Genomic DNA, 27,555 nt, shown 5'->3' on the forward strand with positions numbered 1-27,555 from the left:
GAGGCTGTGATAGAGGCTGTGCTAGGGGCTGTGATAGAGGCTGTGCTAGGGGCTGTGATAGAGGCTGTGATAGAGGCTGTGCTAGGGGCTGTGATAGAGGCTGTGATAGAGGCTGTGCTAGGGGCTTGCTCTCCTTTTTTAAATGTTTTATTTGTGTTGTGCTGTTGGTGGTAGATGCACTTGATTCAGAAGCCCTGAGCATCGGGTAAACAAAGTGTTCCCATTTTGAACCATTTACTTTGTCTGAAATGACAAACTCTGCCTACCTGGTGAACTAGGGGATCTGTGGCTAAATCGAGTTTACCAGCTGTGCTGGCCAATCGGATAGCTCAAATCATCGTTCCTACAGCTTCCCCGGCAACAGCAGTGTTTGATACTAGCCTACATGAGATTTCAGAACTTTTAAAACCCTGACCACAGAGAGACTGTTTTTATTCAGCACTGTCAACACTGTTTTTATTCAACACTATTACAAAACATAGAACGTGTTTCTCCTTACTTCCAGTCGCGCTGCAGCTGCAATGAATGAGTAGCCAAGTGTATCGATAGCCCCGCGTTTTTATTATTATCAGCAGCTCGTCATGTCTATTTTAATATGGGAGCAAATCCCCCACAGCAATGTTCCAACTTCTAGTGGAAAGCCTTCCCAGAAGAGTGAAGGCTGTTATAGCAGCAAAGTGGTGGGGGACCAACTCCATATTAATGCCCAGGATTTTGGAATGAGATGTTTGACGAGCAGGTGTCCACATGCTGTTGGTCATGTAGCGTATGAGAAGTTACTAAAGATCTGATTTGTTAAAGTTGACATAAAACTTCTCCGTTCTGTCTAATTTCCTCTGTGTCCTAACCACTAACCCTGACCCCTAGTTATATCTCAAACTTTCATATAACTATCATTCTGTTCTGTCGCAGGTGTGAGATCAGAGACACTCACCTGGTCTCACCTGGTTGAGGAGAGCATCCTGGAGACCCTGAAGATCAATAACCCCTCCTCTAGTCCTCTAACAGATCCGATAGGATGCTATAGGACCGATCCTAACTGTCCTTCTGCTTCCATGTTCCAAGGTATGAGATCAGAGACACTCATCTGGTTGAGGAAAGTGTTCTGGAGACCCTGAAGATCAAATCTGACTTCCTCAACTTCAAGCCCCGCCCCTTTAACATGCGTGAGTTCTACGACCGGACGGGCCATGACATCAAGGACATGCTGCTGTCGTGCTACTACCGCGGGATGGAGTGCAGCGCTGAGGACTTCACTGTGGTGAGTCACCATGTAGCATCTGGCTGAAACTCTGTGATGCTAAGCTGTCTGCCCTCTGCTGGCTACGTGAACACAGCTCATCACCGTGGTGTTGTAGCATAGAGCGTAGGACTGACTGGGCCTGACCTTCCTCTAATGGTTTTATCTGATGCAGCTGATCATCCACTTCAAAGTGGTGAGTGACATTGTAGCGCGTGCACCGGAGGTGGTTCGGTGAATTATGCTCTCGCTCTCCATCAGTAACCTTACCTGAGACGCTGCAAGGTCAATTCTAGGCTCTAGGTCAATTCTAGGTCAATTCTAGGCTCTAGGTCAATTCTAGGCTCTAGGTCAATTCTAGGTCAATTCTAGGCTCTAGGTCAATTTTAGGCTCTAGGTCAATTCTAGGTCAATTTTAGGCTCTAGGTCAATTCTAGGTCAATTCTAGGCTCTAGGTCAATTATAGGTTCTAGGTCAATTCTAGGATCTAGGTCAATTCTAGGATCTAGGTCAGTTTCAGGCTCTAGGTCAATTCTAGGTCAATTCTAGGCTCTAGGTCAATTCTAAGCTCTAGGTCAGTTTCAGGCTCTAGGTCAGTTTCAGGCTCTAGGTCAGTTTCAGGCTCTAGGTCATTTTCAGGCTCTAGGTCATTTTCAAGCTCTAGGTCAGTTTCAGGCTCTAGGTCAGTTTCAGGCTCTAGGTCAGTTTCAGGCTCTAGGTCAGTTTCAAGCTCTAGGTCAGTTTCAAGCTCTAGGTCAGTTTCAAGCTCTAGGTCAGTTTCAGGCTCTAGGTCAGTTTCAAGCTCTAGGTCATTTTCAAGCTCTAGGTCAGTTTCAGGCTCTAGGTCATTTTCAAGCTCTAGGTCAGTTTCAGGCTCTAGGTCAGTTTCAGGCTCTAGGTCAGTTTCAAGCTCTAGGTCATTTTCAAGCTCTAGGTCAGTTTCAGGCTCTAGGTCAGTTTCAGGCTCTAGGTCAGTTTCAGGTTCTAGGTCAGTTTCAGGCTCTAGGTCAGTGGTCTAAAACCATCAGTTGGTGTGCAGAAGCCCCAAGTTGGTTGGAACCCAGTTGTTTCCACATATACCAGGCAACTCTGTCCTGGTTTTTGTCTCTGTAGGATACAGCGGTGAGAAATACTGCATTTCTTCATCTGGTCGGGAAACTCTGTGAAGCTAGGTTCCCACCGCTGGCTACATTAACACAGGGCATCCCTGTGCTGTAGCATGGAGCTCCAGACCCTGCCTTTCTGTGACGGATTTATCTGATCCATCTGAACAACAATGGAGCATAGGTGGTTCAGTGAACTACGCTGTGGTGATGAGTGACCTAGCCTGAGACCTTAAGATTTGTGTTAGCTTCCCTAGCTTATGCCTAGCTTTAGGTCAGAGGGCTAACACAGTCTGGTGGTATGCAGAAGCCCTGGTTTAAACCCAGTTGGACAAAGATGTAGTAGCCTCAGTGTACTAGAGTCCATGTAGCCTCCACGTAGTAGAGTCCATGTAGCCTCCACGTAGTAAAGTCCATGTAGCCTCCACGTAGTAGAGTCCATGTAGCCTCCACGTAGTAGAGTCCATGTAGCCTCCACGTAGTAGAGTCCATGTAGCCTCCACGTAGTAGAGTCCATGTAGCCTCCACGTAGTAGAGTCCATGTAGCCTCCACGTAGTAGAGTCCATGTAGCCTCCACGTAGTAGAGTCCATGTAGCCTCCACGTAGTAGAGTCCATGTAGCCTCCATGTACAGTGAGGGAAAAAGGTATTTGATCCCCTGCTGATTTTGTACGTTTGCCCACTGACAAAGAAATGATCAGTGTATAATTTTAATGGTAGGTTTATTTGAACAGTGAGAGACAGAATAACAACAACAAAAATCCAGAAAAACGCATGTCAGAAATGTTATAAAATGATTTGCATTTTAATGAGGGAAATAAGTATTTGACCCCTCTGCAAAACATGACTTAGTACTTGGTGGCAAAACCCTTGTTGGCAATCACAGAGGTCAGACGTTTCTTGTAGTTGGCCACCAGGTTTGCACACATCTCAGGAGGGATTTTGTCCCACTCCTCTTTGCAGATCTTTTCCAAGTCATGAAGGTTTCGAATCTGACGTTTGGCAACTCGAACCTTCAGCTCCCTCCACAGACTTTTTATGGAATTAAGGTCTGGAGACTGGCTAGGCCACTCCAGGATCTTAATGTGCTTCTTCTTGAGCCACTCCTTTGTTGCCTTGGCCGTGTGTTTTGGGTCATTGTCATGCTGGAATACCCATCCACGAGCCATTTTCAATGCCCTGGCTGAGGGAAGGACGTTCTCACCCAAGATTTGATGGTACATGGCCCCGTCCATCATCCCTTTGATGCGGTGAAGTTGTCCTGTCCCCTTAGCAGAAAAACACCCCCAAAGCATAATGTATCCACCTCCATGTTTGATGGTGGGGATGGTGTTCTTGGGATCATAGGCAGCATTCCTCCTCCTACAAACACGGCGAGTTGAGTTGATGCCAAAGAGCTCCATTTTGGTCTCGTCTGACCACAACACTTTCACCCAATTGTCCTCTGAATCATTCAGATGTTCATTGGCAAACTTCAGACGGGCATGTATATGTGCTTTCTTGAGCAGGGGGACCTTGCGGGCGCTGTAAGATTTCAGTCCTTCACGGCGTAGTGTGTTACCAATTGTTTTCTTGGTGACTATGGTCCCAGCTGCCTTGAGATCATTGACAAGATCCTCCCATGTAGTTCTGGGCTGATTCCTCACCGTTCTCATGATCATTGCAACTCCACAAGGTGAGATCTTGCATGGAGCCCCAGGCCGAGGGAGAATGACAGTTCTTTTGTGTTTCTTCCATTTGCAAATAATCGCACCAACTGTTGTCACCTTTTCACCAAGCTGCTTGGCGATGGTCTTGTAGCCCATTCCAGCCTTGTGTAGGTCTACAATCTTGTCCCTGACATCCTTGGAGAGCTCTTTGGTCTTGGCCATGGTGGAGAGTTTGGAATCTGATTGATTGATTGCTTCTGTGGACAGTGTCTTTTATACAGGTAACAAACTGAGATTAGGAGCACTCCCTTTAAGAGTGTGCTCCTAATCTCTGCTCGTTACCTGTATAAAAGACACCTGGGTGCCAGAAATCTTTCTGATTGAGAGGGGGTCAAATACTTGTTTCCCTCATTAAAATGCAAATCAATTTATAACATTTTTGACATGCGTTTTTCTGGATATTTTTGGTTGTTATTCTGTCTCTCACTGTTCAAATAAACCTACCATTAAAATTATAGACTGATCATTTCTTTGTCAATGGGAAACGTACAAAATCAACAGTGGATCAAATACTTTTTTTTCCCTCACTGTATCTTTCATCTGAAAGCTGTATCATTAACTTCTTTGATCAACCAAAATACTCAGCCCACATCAAATGACCTAACATGAGTTCCTGTGTCGACTACAAGGATACTGCTGTGGCTCTCCTCTCCTCTCCCTGCCCTTCACTGTCCCTCTGCTGAGGTAAAATGATCATGGTCTGAAAGACACACCTTTCCCTATGGCCCTTAGAAACGTGTACTGCCAGGTACTGTAATGTAGTCTCTACTCTGCTGTGAGGGTCCCTGTAGTATCATAATGTAGTATCATAATGTAGTATCATAATGTAGTCTCTACTCTGCTGTGAGGGTCCCTGTAGTATCATAATGTAGTATCATAATCTAGTATCATAATGTAGTATCATAATGTAGTCTCTACTCTGCTGTGAGGGTCCCTGTAGTATCATAATGTAGTATCATAATCTAGTATCATAATGTAGTATGATAATGTAGTCTCTACTCTGCTGTGAGGGTCACTTTAGTAATGTGATGTCTCTGTGTTTGTTTGTGATGATGTGGGATGTAATGTAGATTAGACCTGTATGGCCAACAAGCTCAGCAGAGAGCACTCATTTGGGTTGTGTCCCAAATGGCACCCTATTCCCTACACAGTGCACTAGTTTTGATCAGAAGTTGTGCACTATATAGGGGATGTGATGCAATTTGAGATGCAGATCAAATGGTGTGGAAAGAGTCATCCCCTGTTACTAACACAGGCAACTTCTGGTTGTTTATGCACACACACACACACCACACACACACACACACACACACACACACACACACACACACACACACACACACACACACACACACACACACACACACACCACACACACACACATACGCAGACAGACAGTCATAGACACCGCACACACTCACATGCAGATGTGTGGTTTTTCAATGTAAATTGATTTAATCAGCTTGAAAATGATTTTATTAGTTTGAATTGACCATTGTATTTGTTATTTTTGGGAAGTTTTGCCCTTTCAAACGGAATATGTCCAGGCCCTCACATTGACTTGATGATACTTGAGGCCACTTGGTTTACGTCTGTATTCATAGAAACGGCATTTCACATCTCACTTGATGCTAGCCGCAGCATTTTGTGGAATTTGTCTCTTCATGATTTATACAGTGCCTTTGGAAAATATTCAGACCCTTTGACTTTTCCCACATTTTGTTATGTTACTGCCTTATTCTAAAATGGATACAATAAAATAAAAATCCTGAGCAATCTGAACTCAATACCCAAAAATGACAAAGCGAAAACAGGTTTTTGGAAATGTTTGCAAATTTAAAAGACAGAAGTACCTTATTTACATAAGCATTCAGACACTTTGCTATGAAACTTGAAATTGAGCTCAGGTGCATCCTGTTTCCATTGACCATCCTTGAGATGTATCTACAACTAGATTGGAGTCCACCTGTGGTAAATTCAATTGATTTTACATGATTTGGAAAGGCACACACCTGTCTATATAAGGTCCCACAGTTGACAGTGCATCTCAGAGCAAAAACCAAGCCATCAGGTCGAAGGAATTGTCCGTAGAGTACTGAGACAGGATTGTGTCGAGGCACAGATCTGGGGAAGGGTACCAAAACATTTCTGCAGCATTGAAAGTACCCAAGTACACAGTGGCCTCCATCATTCTTAAATGGAAGAAGTTTGGAACCACCAAGACTCTTCCTAGAGCTGGCTGACCGGCCAAACTGAGCAATCGAGGGAGGAGGGCCTTGGTCAGGGAGGTCACCAAGAACCCGATGGTCACTCTGACAGAGCTCTAGAGTTCATCTGTGGAGATGGGAGAACCTTCCAGAAGGAAAACCATCTCTGCAGCACTCCACCAATCAGGCCTTTATGGTAGAGTGGCCAGATGGAAGCCACTCCTCAGTAAAAGGCACATGACAGCCCGCTTGGAGTTTGCCAAAAGGCACCTAAAGGATTATCAGACCATGAGAAACAAGATTCTCTGGTCTGATGAAACTAAGATTGAACTCTTTGGCCTGAATGCCAAGTGTCACGTCTGGAAGAAACCTGGCAACATCCCTATGATTAAGCATGGTGGGTGTTAGCATGCTGTGGGGATGTTTTTCAGCAGCAGGGACTGGGATACTAGTCAGGATTGAGGGAAAGATGAACAGAGCAAAGTACAGAGAGATCCTTGATGAAAACCTGCTCCAGAGCGGTCAGGACCTCATACTGGGGTGAAGGTTCACAGAGGATCTACAGAGAAGAATGGGAGAAACTCCCCAAATTCAGGTGTGCCAAGCTTGTAGCGTCATACCCAAGAAGACTTGAGGCTGTAATCACTGCCAAAGGTGCTTCAACAAAGTATTGAGTAATACTTATGTAAATGAGTACTTATGTAAATGAGATGTTTCTGTTTTTCATTTTTCAATCAATTTGCTAAAATAAATAAAATATTTACTGTTTTTACATTGTCATTATTGGGTATTGTGTGTAGATTGATTAGGGGGGGGGGAAACGATTGAATCAATTTAAGAATAAGAAAATCCAAATGCACTGTATGTTCTTGGATGTCTGTGTGTCTCAATTCATCTCTCCTCCATATTGACTTGTACGCTGACAGTACTGAACACGGGCACACTCACACACTAGTGTGATACCAGAAGGACTGATTTTTCAATAGAAAAACAATAATATTGGATGTTCTAAGTCTACAACGATGCTTAAACCACATCAGGAGACCACTTGAGGTCTGGGAAAAACCTATGAAATTTAGATTTTTGAGTGTAGTTACCCTTGCTAGCACCAAGCACTGTTGTTGGGTTAGCGCTGTTTCTGTAGCACAGGCACCTAGCACTGTTGTTGGGTTAGCGCTGTTTCTGTAGCACAGGCACCTAGCACTGTTGTTGGGTTAGCGCTGTTTCTGTAGCACAGGCACCTAGCACTGTTGTTGGGTTAGCGCTGTTTCTGTAGCACAGCCACCTAGCACTGTTGTTGGGTTAGCGCTGTTTCTGTAGCACAGCCACCTAGCACTGTTGTTGGGTTAGCGCTGTTTCTGTAGCACAGCCACCTAGCACTGTTGTTGGGTTAGCGCTGTTTCTGTAGCACAGGCACCTAGCACTGTTGTTGGGTTAGCGCTGTTTCTGTAGCACAGCCACCTAGCACTGTTGTTGGGTTAGCGCTGTTTCTGTAGCACAGGCACCTAGCACTGTTGTTGGGTTAGCGCTGTTTCTGTAGCACAGGCACCTAGCACTGTTGTTGGGTTAGCGCTGTTTCTGTAGTGCATTTGTGATGGAGTTTTCAAAACAAATGCCCACAGGATTGATGCAAATAATCATGATTCTGCCAGGTAGGCATATAAGATACTTTGTAGTTAACTTTTAATTGATTACTTTTAAGGTTATTGGGGAAAGTATTTTCATCTGCCTGAAGACGGTTATCATTAGCATCGCTAACGGCTACACAAAGTGGTAGACATCACACAGAGACAGAGTCATTCCTGTGCTGTCACCTCTTCAGAAAGTTGCAGGGAATATAAAAATCACTGATGCATTCGGTTCATGAATTGTGATATGCCTACACTTGAGCAAATTTAATACATTTTCTAATAAGTTCAATACATTTCAGTTGATTTTCCAAAACGTACGACACATATGATAGAACAACTGACGGTAACAAATTCAAATACCGGTCCATTTTTTCACGTTATAGTATTGGGAAAAAAAGTACCAACGTTTTGGTACACAGTGCAACACACACACACACACACACACACACACACACACACACACACACACACACACACTGTACTGCTGGTCTTGCTGTTGTTTACTATAGCTCTAGCTGTCTGGCCATACTGTCTCTGTTGTCATTATGAGAAATGATCAGGTGTAAAACTGACTCCTATTTGTCTTGTTGTTGTGAGATACTGTACGATGGTTGGATTAGACGATGCCAATAATGTATTGGTGTTTTATATAGAGCTTTTCCAGGTGCTTAACAAAACACTTTACATTGTATAGAGGGAACATCATTCACTACCAAACTGTTGAATCCACCTGGGTGATGTGAGAGGTGGCTATAGTATTACACAGCTAACAGGAATAGCTGTACTGTATGTTGTGGCTGCTCTCTCTCTCGCTCTCTTTCGCTCTCTCTCTCTCTCTCTCTCTCTCGCTCTCTCTCTCTCTCTCGCTCTGTCTCTCTCTCTCTCGCTCTCTCTCTCGCTCTGTCTCTCTCTGTCTCGCTGTCTCTCTCTCTCTCTCTCAAATCTGGCTAATGTATCTGCTTTGCTAGCTCTGTGTTTTCTAGGCTAGGTTGCTGTAAAGCACTTCGTGACAACTGCTTATGTAAAAAGAGCTTTATAAATACATTAGATTGATTGATTTAACCTTGTGTTCATGTCCATCTTCAGGTGTTCTTTTAGTCATTTTAGGCAACAGCCTCACCTTTGTTCATCCTCCAATCAGACAGCAGTTCCTGGTAGGACCACTCTCAAGACCTTGACATTTAAATAAATCAGTTAGTGGGTGTGCACGTACCAATACCCATAAAGCGATTATTTCTACAAAATGTGTAGGCTAGTCAGTTGTTGTTGCTTGTCTTCATTTCTTTCTTTCTTTTTCTTTCTCTCTCTCTCCCTTTCTCTTTCACCCTCCATCTCCCACTAAGAGGTATTTTCTGGGGCTTTTTACCTCCTTTATCTGAGCATGAAGCACCTTGGGAAAGAGGAATGAGCACCAATTAATATGAATAAGATGCTGAGAGCTGGTGAATTAGTTCCCACAGGAGCTCATAAACACAGCACTGATTTCATTTCAATGACCTTATTTAATTACAGAGACAAAGAGACTGTTAACGTAGAAGAAGAAAAAACCATCCACCTATATCTACTTGGACACATACATACCTGTATGATAATCACAGGAGGCTGCAGAGGGGAGAACGGCTCATAATAATGACCGGAATGGAGCAAATGGTTTCCAGGTGTTTGATGCCATTCCACTGATTCCACTCCAGTCATTACCACATGCCTCCTGTGATATTAAATGTACTGTAAATTCATAGACACATAAACAAGGTAGTGTCAGTGTGGTAGCAACAAACTCTGTGATATTTTGTTCAAATTAGAGGAGATAGGAGGAGGAGAGATGAAGAGGAGGAAGGAGAGAGGAGGAGGAAGGAGGAGAGAGGACGTGACTCAAGCGAGAAAGGATGTATTGAGGAAGAGCTACATAGTGAATATGGTTGAAGGCAGAGAGAGACACTGCTAAAACATAGCTTATCAGAGGCCAAAACGATTTCGGAATCATGTGTCTGTTTATGACACTAGAGAATGAAGCTGCCCGGCTTTTCCTTCACTGGCCCTAACACTCCATCTCTCTCTCTCTCTCTCTCTCTCTCTCTCTCACACACACACACACACACACACACACACACACACACACACACACACACACACACACACACACACACACACACACACACACACACACACACACACACACACACACACACACACACACACACACTTCTAATGTAGCAGGAAAGAGAATCTCAGCTCTACTGAGCTGTAGTAATATTTGTCTAATTAATATAATAATACCTTAAGCAAAAATGTTTATTCTCAATTTACCATCTGTAGTAAGGTTCAGAACTTTTGTGATACATCACAGCACAGTTGGAAAATATATGTCAAAATAGAATATCCAATATGGATGGTGTTAAGAGATAGATGGGAGGGGTTGAATGGAGCTGAAGGTTGGGACTAATAACAAGATAACACACTGGGTCCGTAAAACATAAGAACCAGTCTGAAAGATATGGCAAATAGAAATCAAACTGGATGGACATCCTACATATATGGGAGAGGTTGAGGGTAGAGGAAGAATGAGTTAAAAACAAACAAAAATAAAACTATTGTAAAATGTATATAGTATGTATAAGATGGAAATACAGGCCTAATCATTGTTGTTCACTACTTTGCTCCAGTTGGGGGAGTGGTAGTAGGGTTGGAGGGGAATAAGGGAAATATATTTTAAAAAAGATATATATATATATATATATGTATATATGTATATATGTGTGTGTATGTGTATATGCATGTATTAATATGTGTATGTATGTGTATATATATATTTGCAAAATAATATATGGGGGATTGGAAGTGATGCAGACAACTGTATCGATGGAAGCTACAATCTATCTATAATATTAAATCTGATCTACCCCCTAAAATAAAACAAAAATATATAAATGTAATATTTGTCTTTTTTTGCCTGCTGCATCCCAATATTACAACCCTCAGGTAACTGCTCTGACTCCAGGCTCCTATTAGTAACAGCGAGTGACAGTAAGGTGAGGTGAGGTAAGTTGAGCTATAATGTAATGTAAGGTAAGGTAAGGTAATGTAAGGTAAGGTAAGGTAAGGTAATGTAAGGTAAGGTAGTCTAAGGTGCACTTGCCAAATAACAAGTGTTTGACTTTTTTTAGTTACAGCACTAGTTGTTAAATACATACAAATTGATTTACTAGGCATATCTAGACTCACACAGCTCAAAAGTCCAGTCTTTCCCCTAGCTTCATTTCCAAGTGGGGCATCCTGCCTCTACAATGATAGGGGAAACACGGCATGAGTTACCTCCATCATCTCAGCTGATAACCTGTAATGATCATGAGTCTACACTGACTATACAAAACATTAAGAACACCTGCTCTTTCCATGACATAGACTGACCAGGTGAATCCAGGTGTGAAAGCTATGATCACTTATTGATGTCACTTGTTAAATCCACTTCAAATCAGTGTAGATGAAGGTGAGGAGACAGGATAAAGAAGGACTTTAAAGCCTTGAGACAATTGAGACATGGATTGTGTATGTGTGTCATTCAGAGGGTGAATGGGCAAGACAAGACATTGAAGTGCCTTTAAACAGGGTATGGTAGTAGGTACCAGGCACACTGGTTTGTGTCAAGAACTGCAACACTGTTGGGTTTTTCACACTCAACAGTTTCCTGTGTGTATCAAGTATGGTCCACTACCTAAAGGACATCCAGCCAACTTCACACACCTGTGGGAAGCATTGGAGTGAAAATGGGCCAGCATCCCTGTGGAACGCTTTCAACACCTTGTAGAGTCCATGTCCTGACGAATTGAGGCTGTTCCTTGGGGGGGGGGGTCTATAATGAGTCTATAATGACCTTGTATCTTGACTACAGACTGCTCCTCAGTTTGGGATTACTTTTCACAGTCCTCTCTGGGCTATAAAGAAGTAGATCCGTTTCACAGCCCCCTCCCAGTCCACTCTGGGATTTAATGAAGTAAGAAGAGCTCAAAGACGCCTGGGAAAGACACACACACAGAGAGACAGGCATGCACTCAGACAGACACTCAGACAGACACTCAGACAGGCACGCACTTAGACAGGACTCAGACAGACAGGATTCAGACAGGCATGCACACAGACAGGCATGAACTCAGACAGGAAACAGACAGGCATGCACCGAGACAGGACTCAGACAGGACTCAGACAGGACTCAGACAGGACTCACAGGCAATCACCAGCAAAATGAACACTTTTGTGGTGTCATGAAATGGCTGGGAAATCATTTACAAAGGAACCTTGGTTTGATTACGGATGCTCTGTTCTCTGCTCTAATCCTTTTATGATATACAAATGTGGATGAATTCAAAGAGCATAGTTAATTTTAGATCTCAGTTACAGTACTATTTAGTATCAAATATGCAAATTAAATGTTCTCCAGTCCTCATCATCTGTTTTTGACACGTCTGTTTTTATCACCATACTCCTCTGTCTTCCCTCCTCTCTTCAGTCCTCCTCCGTTCTCCCTTCTCCTCTTCCTCCCTCCATTCCTCCTGCCCTCCCTCTTCACCTTCTCTTTTACTGCTTTTTTTAATAGCATTTCCAGTCTCATCCAAGAGCTGCTAGCGGGATGATTCTGCCGTTCTACTTGGCCTGTAGCCTGTGATTCCAACCCCTCCCCCTCCCCCAGACCAGATCAATCCATTCTCTATTACTGTGGTAATTTAGCCATCAATTAGGAGACAGACATGCCGCTGCTGAGTAATGAATACATCGCTAATGAACAAAAGTGTTTCCTGTAGAGATGAAGGAACGTACCTGACTGACTGGAGGAACGATGGATCAGTAATGATGGCCAGTCGGTCCCTGTCATCATAGTGAGCTCTGTCTGTGTATTTCTGTGTTTCATCTGAGCCAGGCCTTTCTAACGTCAGTGTTCCTGTAGGGGTTCTCTCCAACCCCAGTGTTCCTGGAAACCTACCTTCCTGTAGGGGTTCTCTCCAATCCCAGTGTTCCTGGAAACCTACCCTCCTGTAGGGGTTCTCTCCAATCCCAGTGTTCCTGGAAACCTACCTTCCTGTAGGGGTTCTCTCCAACTCCAGTGTTCCTGGAAACCTACCTTCCTGTAGGGGTTCTCTCCAACTCCAGTGTTCCTGGAAACCTACCTTCCTGTAGGGGTTCTCTCCAACTCCAGTGTTCCTGGAAACCTACCTTCCTGTAGGGGTTCTGTCCATCCCCAGTGTTCCTGGAAACCTACCTTCCTGTAGGGGTTCTCTCCAACTCCAGTGTTCCTGGAAACCTACCCTCCTGTAGGGGTTCTCTCCAACTCCAGTGTTCCTGGAAACCTACCTTCCTGTAGGGGTTCTGTCCATCCCCAGTGTTCCTTGGTAATGAAAAAGTCCTTATATGACCATAATCATTTATACTTTCCTGAAAAGTGTTGAATGGAATCACTTAACGCATATGCTCTAATAGTATTACCTCACAGCAGCCATACAAACATCGGTATTACCTCACAGCAGCCATACAAACACCGGTATTACCTCACAGCAGCCATACAAATACCGGTATTACCTCACAGCAGCCATACAAACACCGGTATTACCTCACAGCAGCCATACAAACACCGGTATTACCTCACAGCAGCCATACAAACACCTGTATTACCTCACAGCAGCCATACAAACACTGGTATTACCTCACAGCAGCCATACAAACACCGGTATTACCTCACAGCAGCCATACAAACACCGGTATTACCTCACAGCAGCCATACAAACACCGGTATTACCTCACAGCAGCCATACAAACACCGGTATTACCTCACAGCAGCCATACAAACACCGGTATTACCTCACAGCAGCCATACAAACACCGGTATTACCTCACAGCAGCCATACAAACACCGGTATTACATCACAGCAGCCATACAAACACCGGTATTACCTCACAGCAGCCATACAAACACCGGTATTACCTCACAGCAGCCATACAAATACCACTCACTGCCCTGTGAGTCTGAGTGTGGCCTTCATGCCCTGTTTTCTTATCCTAGTTAGCCTAGTTCTGCGATAAACACGGTCTTCTCCTGGGGAGGGGATGTGATAGTCCAAGTTTCCGCCTTTATGTGACTGCCAAAATGGCCAAACATACCCCACTTCCCTCCTGCTTCTCTCTCTCCATCTCTCTATCCATCTTGCTCTCTGTCTCTCCCAGTAACATGCAAACTCAGCCTCTCACTGGGTGTCTGGTTAATGAGAGAGAGAGAGAGAGGGAGAGAGACAGAGAGAGAGAGAGAGAGGGTTGTGAGGTCTGACATGGTAGGTTACACAGGGCTCTGAAGTGGGGGAAAGGGGTGGAAGGTAAAAGCAGTGAAGTAGAGAGGGATTGAGAGAGAAAGAGATCTAAGGAATCCATTTAATCCTTTTCACCCTGGCAGTCGCTGCTCCTGCCCTCTGAAAATGTGTTTTTAATAAAGAGAGAGAGAGAGAGAGAGAGAGAGAGAGAGAGAGAGAGAGAGAGAGAGAGAGAGAGAGAGAGAGAGAGAGACCTTATAGAATCAATTATAAATGCTTTGGCTGAGATCAAGGCACAAGCCTGGCTGGCTGCACTAGGGCGATGAGGAAGAGAACAGGAAGGCGTGATGGAGGGCGGACCAGGCCCAGGGAAGGCAGAACAGAGTACAGCAGGGCAGCAGCAGAATGAGAAACAGGGTATCATGTAACAGGCTGTACTAGGGTCCTGTCAGCATGCATGCTCTGTATTAAGTTCACAGTCAGATCACTCCACTCCAAACCTGGGTTCAAATACTATTTGACATTTTTCAAATACTGTATCTGTGCTTTAATTGAGTTTTCCTGTCGCAAGGGAACCAATAAAAAGGTCTTAATAATGCAAAACCTGCCCATCGGCTAAAGCAAACCTTCATAGTATTTGAAATGATTACAAGTAGTATTTGAACCCAGGTATGCTCCTCCTCCAGTCCACCGCATAAATGCTATCCGTACTCGGGGTTGCATACAGAGGCTCCGTGCCTGCCGTCGACCGACGGTGCTTAGTTTACGGATGCTGCCCTGTCACAGCGATTATCTTTCTTGGAGATCTCAGTGTCTCTGATTTAGAGCCTAGAACAGGTTTCCCCAACTGGCTGCACGTGGTCCCAATTTGGCCTGCGGGTGATTTTATTCGTCCCCCCCCCCCCCTCCCCAAGTTTTCTGCGCAAAATACTTTTTTTTTTATTATAATTTTTTTTTTAAATTATTGTTGGACATAAAAGACTTGTAAAAACACCAGCAAATTAACTTTAATTTTGTCTAATCTGTTCCAAAGTATTTCCATGCATAATATCACTGAGAAGGGAGAGGACAGGCAGGCTGTGGATAAAGGACCTCAGACCTAGGCTTGGTTTGAGGACCGACAAATTGGAGTAGATTTGTATATGATGGAGATATGTATATGGAGTAGATATATGTATATGGAGTAGATACTGTATATGTGATCGTATAACAAATGTAAGCAAAGTTTGAAATTATTTTGTTTTAGTCAAATATTATATCTGTTTAGGCTTCTTGCTATCAATTTGCAGTATATATATATATATATATATATATATATATCAATTTTTGTAATTATATTCCGGTCCCATGACGATCCGGTCAAGAAACAAATCAGCCCACGGCTGAATCTAGTTGACGATCCCTGGTCTAGCATCTAAGGAAAGATATGTTCCAATGATCTTCCTTACTAGCATGCCACTTAAAATGCAAGCCTACGTGAATTACTTCATTCTTAGTAGTATGCAAGAGAACATAAACAGTTCTAACAACAGCAATATTGGTCCCTGGAATCAGAATCCAGATCAGAATCAGCCTTTGCAAGGAAGTACAATCACCCAGCCTAGCCTAGCCTAGCGGTGAAGAGCATTGGGCCAGTATCCGAAAGGTGCCGGTCTGCCCTTGAGCAAGGAAGTTAACCCCCAACAACAACTGCTCCCCGGGCACCAATGATGTGGACGTCGCTATAAGACAGCGCCCCCCCCCACACCTTTCTAATTCAAGGGGTTGGGTTAAGTGAGGAAGACATGTTTTGGTTGAATGCATTCAGTTGTACAACTGACTAGGTATTCCCTTTTCCCAACATACTCTGGATGTTACTTAGTGATATGGTGCTGCTAGACAACATACTCTAGATGATACTTGGTGATATGGTGCTGCTAGACAACATACTCTGGATGTTACTTAGTGATATGGTGCTGCTAGACAACATACTCTGGATGTTACTTAGTGATATGGTGCTGCTAGACAACATACTCTGGATGTTACTTAGTGATATGGTGCTGCTAGACAACCTACTCTGGATGTTACTTAGTGATATGGTGCTGCTAGACAACATACTCTGGATGATACTTGGTGATATTTGATTTCTCCTGTCCATCATCACCTACGCTTGTCCTTTTTGGGAAGTTTACCTTTCCAACATTTTATCCTTAGTGGTAGACACTAGAGAGGCAAAGAGAACTGTACCTACATGTACATATTACCACAATTGCCCCCGCACATTGACTCTGTACCGGTACCCCCTGTATATAGCCTCCACATTGACTCTGTACCGGTACCCCCTGTATATAGCCTCCACATTGACTCTGTACCGGTACCACCTGTATATAGCCTCCACATTGACTCTGCACCGGTACCCCCTGTATATAGCCTCCACATTGACTCTGTACCGGTACCCCCTGTATATAGCCTCCACATTGACTCTGTACCGGTACCCCCTGTATATAGCCTCCACATTGACTCTGTACCGGTACCCCCTGTATATAGCCTCCACACTGACTCTGTACCGGTACCCCCTGTATATAGCCTCCACATTGACTCTGTACCGGTACCCCCTGTATATAGCCTCCACATTGACTCTGTACCGGTACCCCCTGTATATAGCCTCCACATTGACTCTGTACCAGTACCCCCTGTATATAGCCTCCACATTGACTCTGTACCGTAACACCCTGTATATAGCCTCCACATTGACTCTGTACCGGTACCACCTGTATATAGCCTCCACATTGACTCTGTACCGGTACCACCTGTATATAGCCTCCACATTGACTCTGTACCGGTACCACCTGTATATAGCCTCCACATTGACTCTGTACCGGTACCCCCTGTATATAGCCTCCACATTGACTCTGTACCGTAACACCCTGTTTATAGCCTCCACATTGACTCTGTACCGTAACACCCTGTATATAGCCTCCACATTGACTCTGTACCGGTACACCCTGTATATAGCCTCCACATTGACTCTGTACCGGTACCCCCTGTATATAGCCTCCACATTGACACTGTACCGGTACCCCCCCTGTATATAGCCTCCACATTGACTCTGCACCGGTACCCCCTGTATATAGCCTCCACATTGACTCTGTACCGGTACCCCCTGTATATAGCCTCCACATTGACTCTGTACCGGTACCCCCTGTATATAGCCTCCACATTGACTCTGTACCGGTACCCCCTGTATATAGCCTCCACATTGACTCTGTACCGGTACCCCCTGTATATAGCCTCCACACTGACTCTGTACCGGGACCCCCTGTATATAGCCTCCACATTGACTCTGTACCGGTACCCCCTGTATATAGCCTCCACATTGACTCTGTACCGGTACCCCCTGTATATAGCCTCCACATTGACTCTGTACCAGTACCCCCTGTATATAGCCTCCACATTGACTCTGTACCGGGACCCCCTGTATATAGCCTCCACATTGACTCTGTACCTGTACCCACTGTATATAGCCTCCACATTGACTCTGTACCGGTACCCCCTGTATATAGCCTCCACATTGACTCTGTACCGTAACACCCTGTATATAGCTTCCACATTGACTCTGTACCGTAACCCCCTGTATATAGCCTCCACATTGACTCTGTACCGGTACCCCCTGTATATAGCCTCCACATTGACTCTGTACCAGTACCCCCTGTATATAGCCTCCACATTGACTCTGTACCGGTACCCCCTGTATATAGCCTCCACATTGACTCTGTACCGGTACCCCCTGTATATAGTCTCCACATTGACTCTGTACCGTAACACCCTGTATATAGCCTCCACATTGACTCTGTACCGGTACCCCCCTGTATGTAGCCTCCACATTGACTCTGTACCGGTACCCCCTGTATATAGCCTCCACATTGACTCTGTACCGGTACCCCCCTGTATGTAGCCTCCACATTGACTCTGTACCGGTACCCCCTGTATATAGCCTCGCAACTGTTATTTTACTATTGCTCTTTAAATATTTCTTATTGAAATGTTTTACTTAGCACTTATTTTTCTTAACTGCATTGTTGGTTAAGGGCTTGTAAGTAAGCATTTCACTGTAAGGTCTACACCAGTTGTATTCGGCACATGTGACAAATAATATTTGTTTTGATTTGAGAACTGTTGTAGGTATTACTGATACTCAGTAATGAAGATTATAGATTATAGATTATCTAATGACAGGGCTGTTTTCTTCAGTGAAATACTACAGTGGTAACATTTATATGATTAAAAATAGATGGAGATGTAAAATGTAAATATGCAGGAGATGGCCGTGTGGTTGTGTGGTTGTGTGGTTGTGTGGTTGTGGTTGTGTGGTTGTGTGGTTGTGTGGTTGTGTGGTTGTGGTTGTGTGGTTGTGGTTGTGTGGTTGTGTGGTTGTGTGGTTGTGTGGTTGTGGTTGTGGTTGTGGTTGTGTGGTTGTGGTTGTGTGGTTGTGTGGTGTGGTTGTGTGGTTGTGGTTGTGTGGTTGTGTGGTTGTGTGGTTGTGGTTGTGGTTGTGGTTGTGTGGTTGTGTGGTTGTGGTTGTGTGGTTGTGGTTGTGTGGTTGTGTGGTTGTGTGGTTGTGTGGTTGTGTGGTTGTGGTTGTGTGGTTGTGTGGTTGTGTGGTTGTGTGGTTGTGTGGTTGTGGTTGTGTGGTTGTGTGGTTGTGGTTGTGTGGTTGTGTGGTTGTGTGGTTGTGGTTGTGGTTGTGGTTGTGGTTGTGTGGTTGTGTGGTTGTGTGGTTGTGTGGTTGTGGTTGTGTGGTTGTGTGGTTGTGGTTGTGTGGTTGTGTGGTTGTGGTTGTGTGGTTGTGGTTGTGTGGTTGTGTGGTTGTGGTTGTGTGGTTGTGTGGTTGTGGTTGTGTGGTTGTTTGGTTGTGTGGTTGTGTGGTAGTGTGGTTGTGGTTGTGTGGTTGTGTGGTTGTGGTTGTGGTTGTGTGGTTGTGTGGTAGTGGTTGTGGTTGTGGTTGTGTGGTTGTGTGGTTGTGGTTGTGTGGTTGTGGTTGTGTGGTTGTGGTTGTGGTTGTTTGGTTGTGTGGTTGTGTGGTAGTGTGGTTGTGGTTGTGTGGTTGTGGTTGTGTGGTTGTGGTTGTGTGGTTGTGGTTGTTTGGTTGTGTGGTTGTGTGGTGTGTGGTTGTGTGGTTGTGTGGTTGTGGTTGTGGTTGTGGTTGTGTGGTTGTGGTAGTGTGGTTGTGGTTGTGTGGTTGTGGTTGTGTGGTTGTGGTTGTGTGGTTGTGGTAGTGTGGTTGTGGTTGTGTGGTTGTGGTTGTGTGGTTGTGTGGTTGTGGTTGTGTGGTTGTGGTTGTGTGGTTGTGGTTGTGTGGTTGTGTGGTTGTGGTTGTGGTTGTGTGGTTGTGTGGTTGTGTGGTTGTGTGGTTGTGGTTGTGTGGTTGTGTGGTTGTGGTTGTGTGGTTGTGTGGTTGTGGTTGTGTGGTTGTGGTTGTGTGGTTGTGTGGTTGTGGTTGTGTGGTTGTGTGGTTGTGTGGTTGTGGTTGTGGTTGTGGTTGTGTGGTTGTGTGGTTGTGTGGTTGTGTGGTTGTTTGGTTGTGTGGTAGTGTGGTTGTGGTTGTGTGGTTGTGTGGTTGTGGTTGTGGTTGTGTGGTTGTGTGGTTGTGTGGTAGTGTGGTTGTGGTTGTGGTTGTGGTTGTGTGCTTGTGGTTGTGGTTGTGGTTGTGTGGTTGTGGTTGTGGTGTTGTGTGGTTGTGTGGTTGTGTGGTAGTGTGGTTGTTTGGTTGTGTGGTAGTGTGGTTGTGGTTGTTTGGTTGTGTGGTTGTGTGGTTGTGGTTGTGGTTGTGGTTGTGTGGTTGTGTGGTTGTGGTTGTGTGGTTGTGGTTGTTTGGTTGTGTGGTTGTGTGGTGTTGTGGTTGTGGTTGTTTGGTTGTGTGGTTGTGTGGTTGTGGTTGTGTGGTTGTGTGGTTGTGTGGTTGTTTGGTTGTGGTTGTGGTTGTGTGGTTGTGGTTGTTTGGTTGTGTGGTTGTGTGGTTGTGGTTGTGGTTGTGTGGTTGTGTGGTTGTGTGGTAGTGTGGTTGTGGTTGTGGTTGTTTGGTTGTGTGGTTGTGTGGTTGTGTGGTGGTTGTGGTTGTGGTTGTGGTTGTGTGGTTGTTTGGTTGTGTGGTTGTGTGGTTGTGGTTGTGGTTGTGGTTGTTTGGTTGTGTGGTTGTGTGGTTGTGGTTGTGTGGTTGTGTGGTTGTGTGGTAGTGTGGTTGTGTGGTTGTGTGGTTGTGTGGTTGTGGTTGTGGTTGTGTGGTTGTGTGGTTGTTTGGTTGTGTGGTTGTGTGGTAGTGTGGTTGTGGTTGTGGTTGTGGTTGTGTGGTTGTGTGGTTGTGGTTGTGTGGTTGTGGTTGTGTGGTTGTGTGGTAGTGTGGTTGTGGTTGTGTGGTTGTGGTTGTGTGGTTGTGGTTGTGTGGTTGTGGTTGTGTGGTTGTGGTTGTGGTTGTTTGGTTGTGTGGTTGTGTGGTAGTGTGGTTGTGGTTGTTTGGTTGTGTGGTTGTGTGGTTGTGGTTGTGTGGTTGTGTGGTTGTGGTTGTGTGGTTGTGTGGTTGTGGTTGTGTGGTTGTGGTTGTGGTTGTTTGGTTGTGTGGTTGTGTGGTAGTGTGGTTGTGGTAGTGTGGTTGTGGTTGTTTGGTTGTGTGGTTGTGTGGTTGTGGTTGTGTGGTTGTGGTTGTGGTTGTGTGGTTGTGTGGTTGTGGTTGTTTGGTTGTGGTTGTGTGGTTGTGGTTGTGGTTGTGTGGTTGTGGTTGTGTGGTTGTGTGGTTGTGGTTGTTTGGTTGTGTGGTTGTGTGGTTGTGGTTGTGGTTGTGTGGTTGTGTGGTTGTGGTTGTGTGGTTGTGTGGTTGTGTGGTGTTGTGGTTGTGGTTGTGGTTGTGGTTGTGTGGTTGTGTGGTTGTGTGGTTGTGTGGTAGTGTGGTTGTGGTTGTGGTTGTGTGGTTGTGGTTGTTTGGTTGTGTGGTTGTGTGGTTGTGGTTGTGGTTGTTTGGTTGTGTTGTTGTGTGGTTGTGGTTGTGTGGTTGTGTGGTAGTGTGGTTGTGTGGTTGTGTGGTTGTGGTTGTGGTTGTGTGGTTGTGGTTGTGTGGTTGTGTGGTTGTGTGGTTGTGGTTGTGTGGTTGTGTGGTTGTGTGGTTGTGTGGTTGTGGTTGTGTGGTTGTGTGGTTGTTTGGTTGTGTGGTTGTGTGGTTGTGGTTGTGTGGTTGTGGTTGTGTGGTTGTGGTTGTTTGGTTGTGTGGTTGTGTGGTTGTGTGGTTGTGGTTGTGTGGTTGTGGTTGTGTGGTTGTTTGGTTGTGTGGTTGTGTGGTTGTGGTTGTGGTTGTGGTTGTGTGGTTGTGGTTGTGGTTGTGGTTGTGTGGTTGTGTGGTTGTTTGGTTGTGTGGTTGTGTGGTTGTGGTTGTGTGTGGTTGTGTATGTGTGTATGCTTGTGTGTGTGTGTGTGTGTGTGTGGTTGTGTGTGTGACTGAGCGACGCGGGGCTCGTGTGTATGTGGTTGTGTGGTAGTGTGGTTGTGGTTGTGTGGTTGTGTGGTAGTGTGGTTGTGGTTGTTTTGTTGTGTGTGTGTGTGTGTGTGTGTGTGTGTGTGTGTGTGTGTGTGTGTGTGTGTGTGTGTGTGTGTGTGGTTGTGTGTGTGACTGAGCGACGCAGGGCTATGACAGGAAATAATACTGGGAAATTGAGCTGGTTTTCCCTGTGACAGGCAAGGGCACGATGATGATAGATCTGTACTCCCTCGTCTGCGCTCCACTCTGCACTACTGTCTCTCTCTGGGGGTGTCCCCAATAACACCTTACTCCCTATATAGTGCATTACTTTTAACCAGAGGCCCTAGTGCACTACAAAGGGAATAGGGTCCCATTTTGGGGGACACCCTGAGTGTAATAGAGACCATGTTCAGTATTGTCCTTTATCTCTGTTTCACTACACGTCTCATTACTCAGAATTTGTTAACCACTCTTTAACTTAAAAAAGATGTGTAGCTCGTTTGATATACACCCCTAATTAACAAACACATTTAGGGTTTCCCGGACAAAAAACACAAGGTTTCAAACTGAGCTGTCAGTGTGGCAGTGCGTGGAGATGGCTGTTTATGTGTGCCCTCTTGTCTTTCAAAAAAGGCCGTTCTACTGCCAGTGTTTGTCTATTGAGATTGCATGGCGGTGTGCTCGATTTTATACACCTGTCAGCAACGGGTGTGGTTGAAATACTTTTCAAGAATCCACTAATTTGAAGGGGTGTACACATATTGTTGTATATGCAGTTTATATTATGGGGCACAGGTCAGGTCATTATCGCAAATTGTTGCGACCAAATCATGTGCCGACGTCATCAACTGAAAGAGTTTGAAGCACCAGTAGAAAAAGTGAGTCTATCAAATCAAATGTTCTTGGTCTCGTACACAGTTAGCAGGTGTTATGATGGTTGCAGTGAAATTATTATGTTCCTATCAATCAATGCAGTAAATGTCAAACAAGCACACAATGATCAAACATTTAAAAAGTTATCAAAAATGTAGTACAGCAGTAGATACTATATATATATATATATATATATATATATATATATATATATATATATATATATACAGTAAATATTATGTAAACATTATTCAAGTGACCAGTGTTCCATGTCTATGTACATAGGGCAGCAGCCTCTAAGGTTCAGGGTAGAGTAACCGGGTGGTAGCTGGCTAGTAACAGTGACTAAAGTTCAGGGTAGAGTACTGGATGGAGGCCGGCTAGTAACAGTGACTAAGGTTCAGGGTAGAGTACCGGGTGGTAGCCTGCTAGTAACAGTGACTAAGGTTCAGGGTAGAGTACCGGGTGGTGTTCGGCTAGTAACAGTGACTAAGGTTCAGGGTAGAGTACCGGGTGGTAGCCGGCTAGTAACAGTGACTAAGGTTCAGGGTAGAGTACCGGGTGGTAGCTGGCTAGTAACAGTGACTAAGGTTCAGGGTAGAGTACTGGATGGAGGCCGGCTAGTAACAGTGACTAAGGTTCAGGGTAGAGTACCGGGTGGTAGCCTGCTAGTAACAGTGACTAAAGTTCAGGGTAGAGTACCGGGTGGTAGCCGGCTAGTAACAGTGACTAAAGTTCAGGGTAGAGTACCGGGTGGTAGCCGTCTAGTAACAGTGAATAAGGTTCAGGGTAGAGTACCGGGTGTTAGCCGGCTAGTAACAGTGACTAAAGTTCAGGGTAGAGTACCGGGTGGTAGCCGGCTAGTAACAGTGACTAAGGTTCAGGGTAGAGTACCGGGTGGTGTTTGGCTAGTAACAGTGACTAAGGTTCAGGGTAGAGTACCAGGTGGTAGCCGGCTAGTAACAGTGACTAAAGTTCAGGGTAGAGTACCGGGTGGTAGCCTGCTAGTAACAGTGACTAAGGTTCAGGGTAGAGTACCGGGTGGTAGCCTGCTAGTAACAGTGACTAAGGTTCAGGGTAGAGTACCGGGTGGTAGCCTGCTAGTAACAGTGACTAAGGTTCAGGGTAGAGTACTGGGTGGTAGCCGGCTAGTAACAGTGAATAAGGTTCAGGGTAGAGTACCGGGTGGTAGCCGGCTAGTAACAGTGAATAAGGTTCAGGGTAGAGTACCGGGTGGTAGCCTGCTAGTAACAGTGACTAAGGTTCAGGATAGAGTACCGGGTGGTAGCCTGCTAGTAACAGTGACTAAGGTTCAGGGTAGAGTACTGGGTGGTAGCCGGCTAGTAACAGTGAATAAGGTTCAGGGTAGAGTACTGGGTGGTAGCCGGCTAGTAACAGTGAATAAGGTTCAGGGTAGAGTACCGGGTGGTAGCCGGCTAGTAACAGTGAATAAGGTTCAGGGTAGGGTACTAGACCAGCTAATGGTGGCCATTTAACAGTCTGATTGGCCTGGAGATAAAAGCTGTTTATCAGTCTCTCGGTCCCAGCTTTGATGCACCTGTACTGTCTCCTCCTTCTAGATGGTAGCAGGGTGAACAGGCCGTGGCTCAGGTGGATGAGGTCCTTGATGATCTTCTAGACGGTAGCAGGGTGAACAGGCCGTGGCTCAGGTGGATGAGGTCCTTGATGATCTTCTAGATGGTAGCAGGGTGAACAGGTCCTTGATGATCTTCTTGGCCTTCCTGTGACACCGGGTGGTGTAGATGTCCTGGAGGGCAGGCAGTGTTCCCCCGATGGTGTGTTGGACTGATCGCACCACTCGCCCTGCGGTTGCAGACGGTGTAATTGCCTTACCAGGCGGTGATACAGCCTGACAGGATGTTCTCCATGGTGCATCTGTAGAAGTTTGAGTGTCTTCGGTGCAAAGCAGAATTTCTTCAGCGTCCTGAGGTTGAAAAGGCGCTGTTGTGCCTTCTTCACCACACTGTCGGTGTGAAGGGAACATTTCAGGTCCTAAGTGACGTGCACGCCGATGAACTTGAAGCTTTTGACCTTCTCCAATGCGGCCCTGTCGATGTGGATGGGGGCGTGCTCTCTCTGCTGTTTCCTGTAGTCCACAATCAGCTCCTTCGTCTTGTTGACGTTGAGGAAGAGGTTATTTTCCTGTGTCACTATATGGGGTATGTGGAGTGGTATGCAGCCTACTGTAGGCGAGTAATGAACTACGACTGAACAACTCTGGACCCTAGTTATTTAGTTCCTGGTCAGGGAAAACTCCTGGGCACAAAGCCAAGACACAGCCCAGACAGACAGACAGACATACGTACAGACAGAGATGCCCAGTGTGACTGGTCCCTCAGCTCATGTTAGCCGACCTTATAGGAAACCGATTCCTATCAGCTCTCTCTCAGGGTGATGAGTAAAGGGAAGGCACACTACTGAGAACACCAATAGACATCTACAGTAAATGATTTAGGCCTAGCTGAGGTAAAGGGTGACTTATCCTTACTCATTACCATTACTCTGACCACCACAGTCGTTAAAGTAATCCCCACAACCAGCAAATGGGAACTGCAATGTGCTTTTGAACTGCAGCCACCCGTCAATAATCAAGTGTCATCTTTAAAATCACACAGTACCATGACTACAGAGGAGGGAGAGAGAGGTTGTTGAATCGGGTTGTAGGGCTGCAGATCCAGTGCTACCTACTCTTAATAGTCCAAGGGCCACCCACCAAAAATTGGGTTGTTCCGTGATCCAGAAAATGGAACTGCACAACTGAAACAACATTAATGTTATGAACATATGAAGAGGGGTCGCGTTAGCTTTCAGAAATCTGCATTTTCAAAACGCAGGCCGCCATAATACTGTGTCATAAACTATTTCAACTGCGTTTTATATTGAAAGGTTTCATATTGAAAGGCGACAGCGTTTTAGATTGAAAGGCGACAGCGTTTTAGATTGAAAGGCGACAGCGTTTTATAATGAAAGGTTTCATATTGAAAGGCGACAGCGTTTTATATTGAAAGGCGACAGCGTTTTATAATGAAAGGTGACAGCGTTTTATAATGAAAGGCGACAGCATTTTAGATTGAAAGGCGACAGCGTTTTATAATGAAAGGCGACAGCGTTTTAGATTGAAAGGCGACAGCGTTTTATAATGAAAGGCGACAGCATTTTAGATTGAAAGGCGACAGCGTTTTATAATGAAAGGCGACAGCGTTTTAGATTGAAAGGCGACAGCGTTTTATAATGAAAGGCGACAGCGTTTTATATTGAAAGGCGACAGCGTTTTAGATTGAAAGGCGACAGCGTTTTATAATGAAAGGCGACAGCGTTTTATAATGAAAGGCGACAGCGTTTTATATTGAAAGGTTTTATTTTGAAAGGCGACAGCGTTTTAGATTGAAAGGCGACAGCGTTTTATATTGAAAGGCGACAGCGTTTTATATTGAAAGGCGACAGCGTTTTATATTGAAAGGTTTTATTTTGAAAGGCGACAGCGTTTTAGATTGAAAGGCGACAGCGTTTTATATTGAAAGGCGACAGCGTTTTATATTGAAAGGCGACAGCGTTTTAGATTGAAAGGCGACAGCGTTTTAGATTGAAAGGCGACAGCGTTTTACATTGATCAGGGGTGGGAAACGACATTTTTTCATCACACAAAATACATTTATGCAAAACATTCGTAAGGAAATAGCTTAGTTTTCATCAGATGTTAGATGACAGAATTGATGGCAGAAGTGCAACACTATTTGGGTAGCAGCCACACATAAGTAAATTAGCTTACAATGAAAGAGATCATTTAGGGTATTTTTTGCAAAGACAATGCACGGCCATCAGAGATCTTATGTTTACCATAGAATTTTTTTTTGCAAGCTACATTTCCAAATGTTTTACTTGAAGTCAATCTTGCCTTTTAACTTGCACATCTTGGGTAATTTCATCTTCGGTAGTTTCACCTTGGTAACTTTTGTTGCCCACTGGCGCACAGAAATATATCTGCGTTTTTTTGTTTTCGTCACTGATCCAGATGAACCCCGAAACCAGGAAATGTTTTAACCATGTAAAATGGTTTTCTCAGTTATTATAAGACGTTTTGGCAGCATTTTCTTTAGCCTACAAGGTTCATAATTGCTCTTGTCTGACAGCTCAAAGCTAGCTAGCTAACACAGTGTAACGAGTGCGCTGAGAGTCGAGAAGCATGTACAAGGTGAGTGAGTGTTTTAATAAAGAACCACAAAACACAAACAATGCACTGACATGAAAACAGAGTGAATAACACCTGAGGAAAGACCCAAGGGGAGTGACAGATAGAGGGAAGATAATCAAGGAGGTGATGGAGTCCAGGTGAGGGTCATGAGGCGCTGGTGCGCTTGACGATGGTGACAGGTGAACGGGATAATCAGCAGCCTGACGACCTAGAAGCCGGAGAGGGAGTATAAGTGACACACTGCTCTCAAAACAAGAAATATCCCGACAACTCAATAGAGTGCTGTTCAGGCAAAACCTATGTAGCATGTTTCAACAGCTTCTTATGTCATATTATTTTGGGATTCCTCCGGTTGTTAAAAGGAACGCGTTTTTTATATATATATATATATATATATATATATATATATATATATATATATATATATATATACACTACCGTTCAAAAGTTTGGGGTCACTTAGAAATGTCCTTGTTTTGAAAGAAAAGCAATTTTTTTTGTCCATTAACATAACATCAAATTGATCTGAAATTTATTTCACCTTTATTTAACCAGGTAGGCAAGTTGAGAACAAGTTCTCATTTACAATTGCGACCTGGCCAAGATAAAGCAAAGCAGTTCGACAACATACAAATACAGTGTAGACATTGTTAATGTTGTAAATGGCTATTGTAGCTGGAAACGGCTGATTTCTTTATGGAATATCTACATATCGTAGAGACACATTATGAGCAACCATCACTCCTGTGTTCTAATGGCACGTTGTGTTAGCTAATCCAAGCTTATCATTTTAAAAGGCTAATCGA

General features: G+C 44.7%; 1 protein-coding gene across 1 annotated transcript in view; it reads left to right on the forward strand.

Moving 5' to 3' along the window:
* Positions 1 to 27,555, forward strand: part of LOC106566196 (acid-sensing ion channel 1) — a 381,807-nt gene that overhangs the window by 28,431 nt on the left and 325,821 nt on the right. The window contains exon 2 of the mRNA XM_045691956.1: positions 1,066 to 1,261. Within this exon, the coding sequence (XP_045547912.1) occupies positions 1,066 to 1,261 (196 nt within the window). The remainder of the gene's footprint in view (positions 1 to 1,065; positions 1,262 to 27,555) is intronic.

The sequence above is a fragment of the Salmo salar genome, chromosome ssa12 (assembly GCF_905237065.1).
Source record: "Salmo salar chromosome ssa12, Ssal_v3.1, whole genome shotgun sequence".
Classification (NCBI taxonomy): Eukaryota; Metazoa; Chordata; class Actinopteri; order Salmoniformes; family Salmonidae; genus Salmo; species Salmo salar.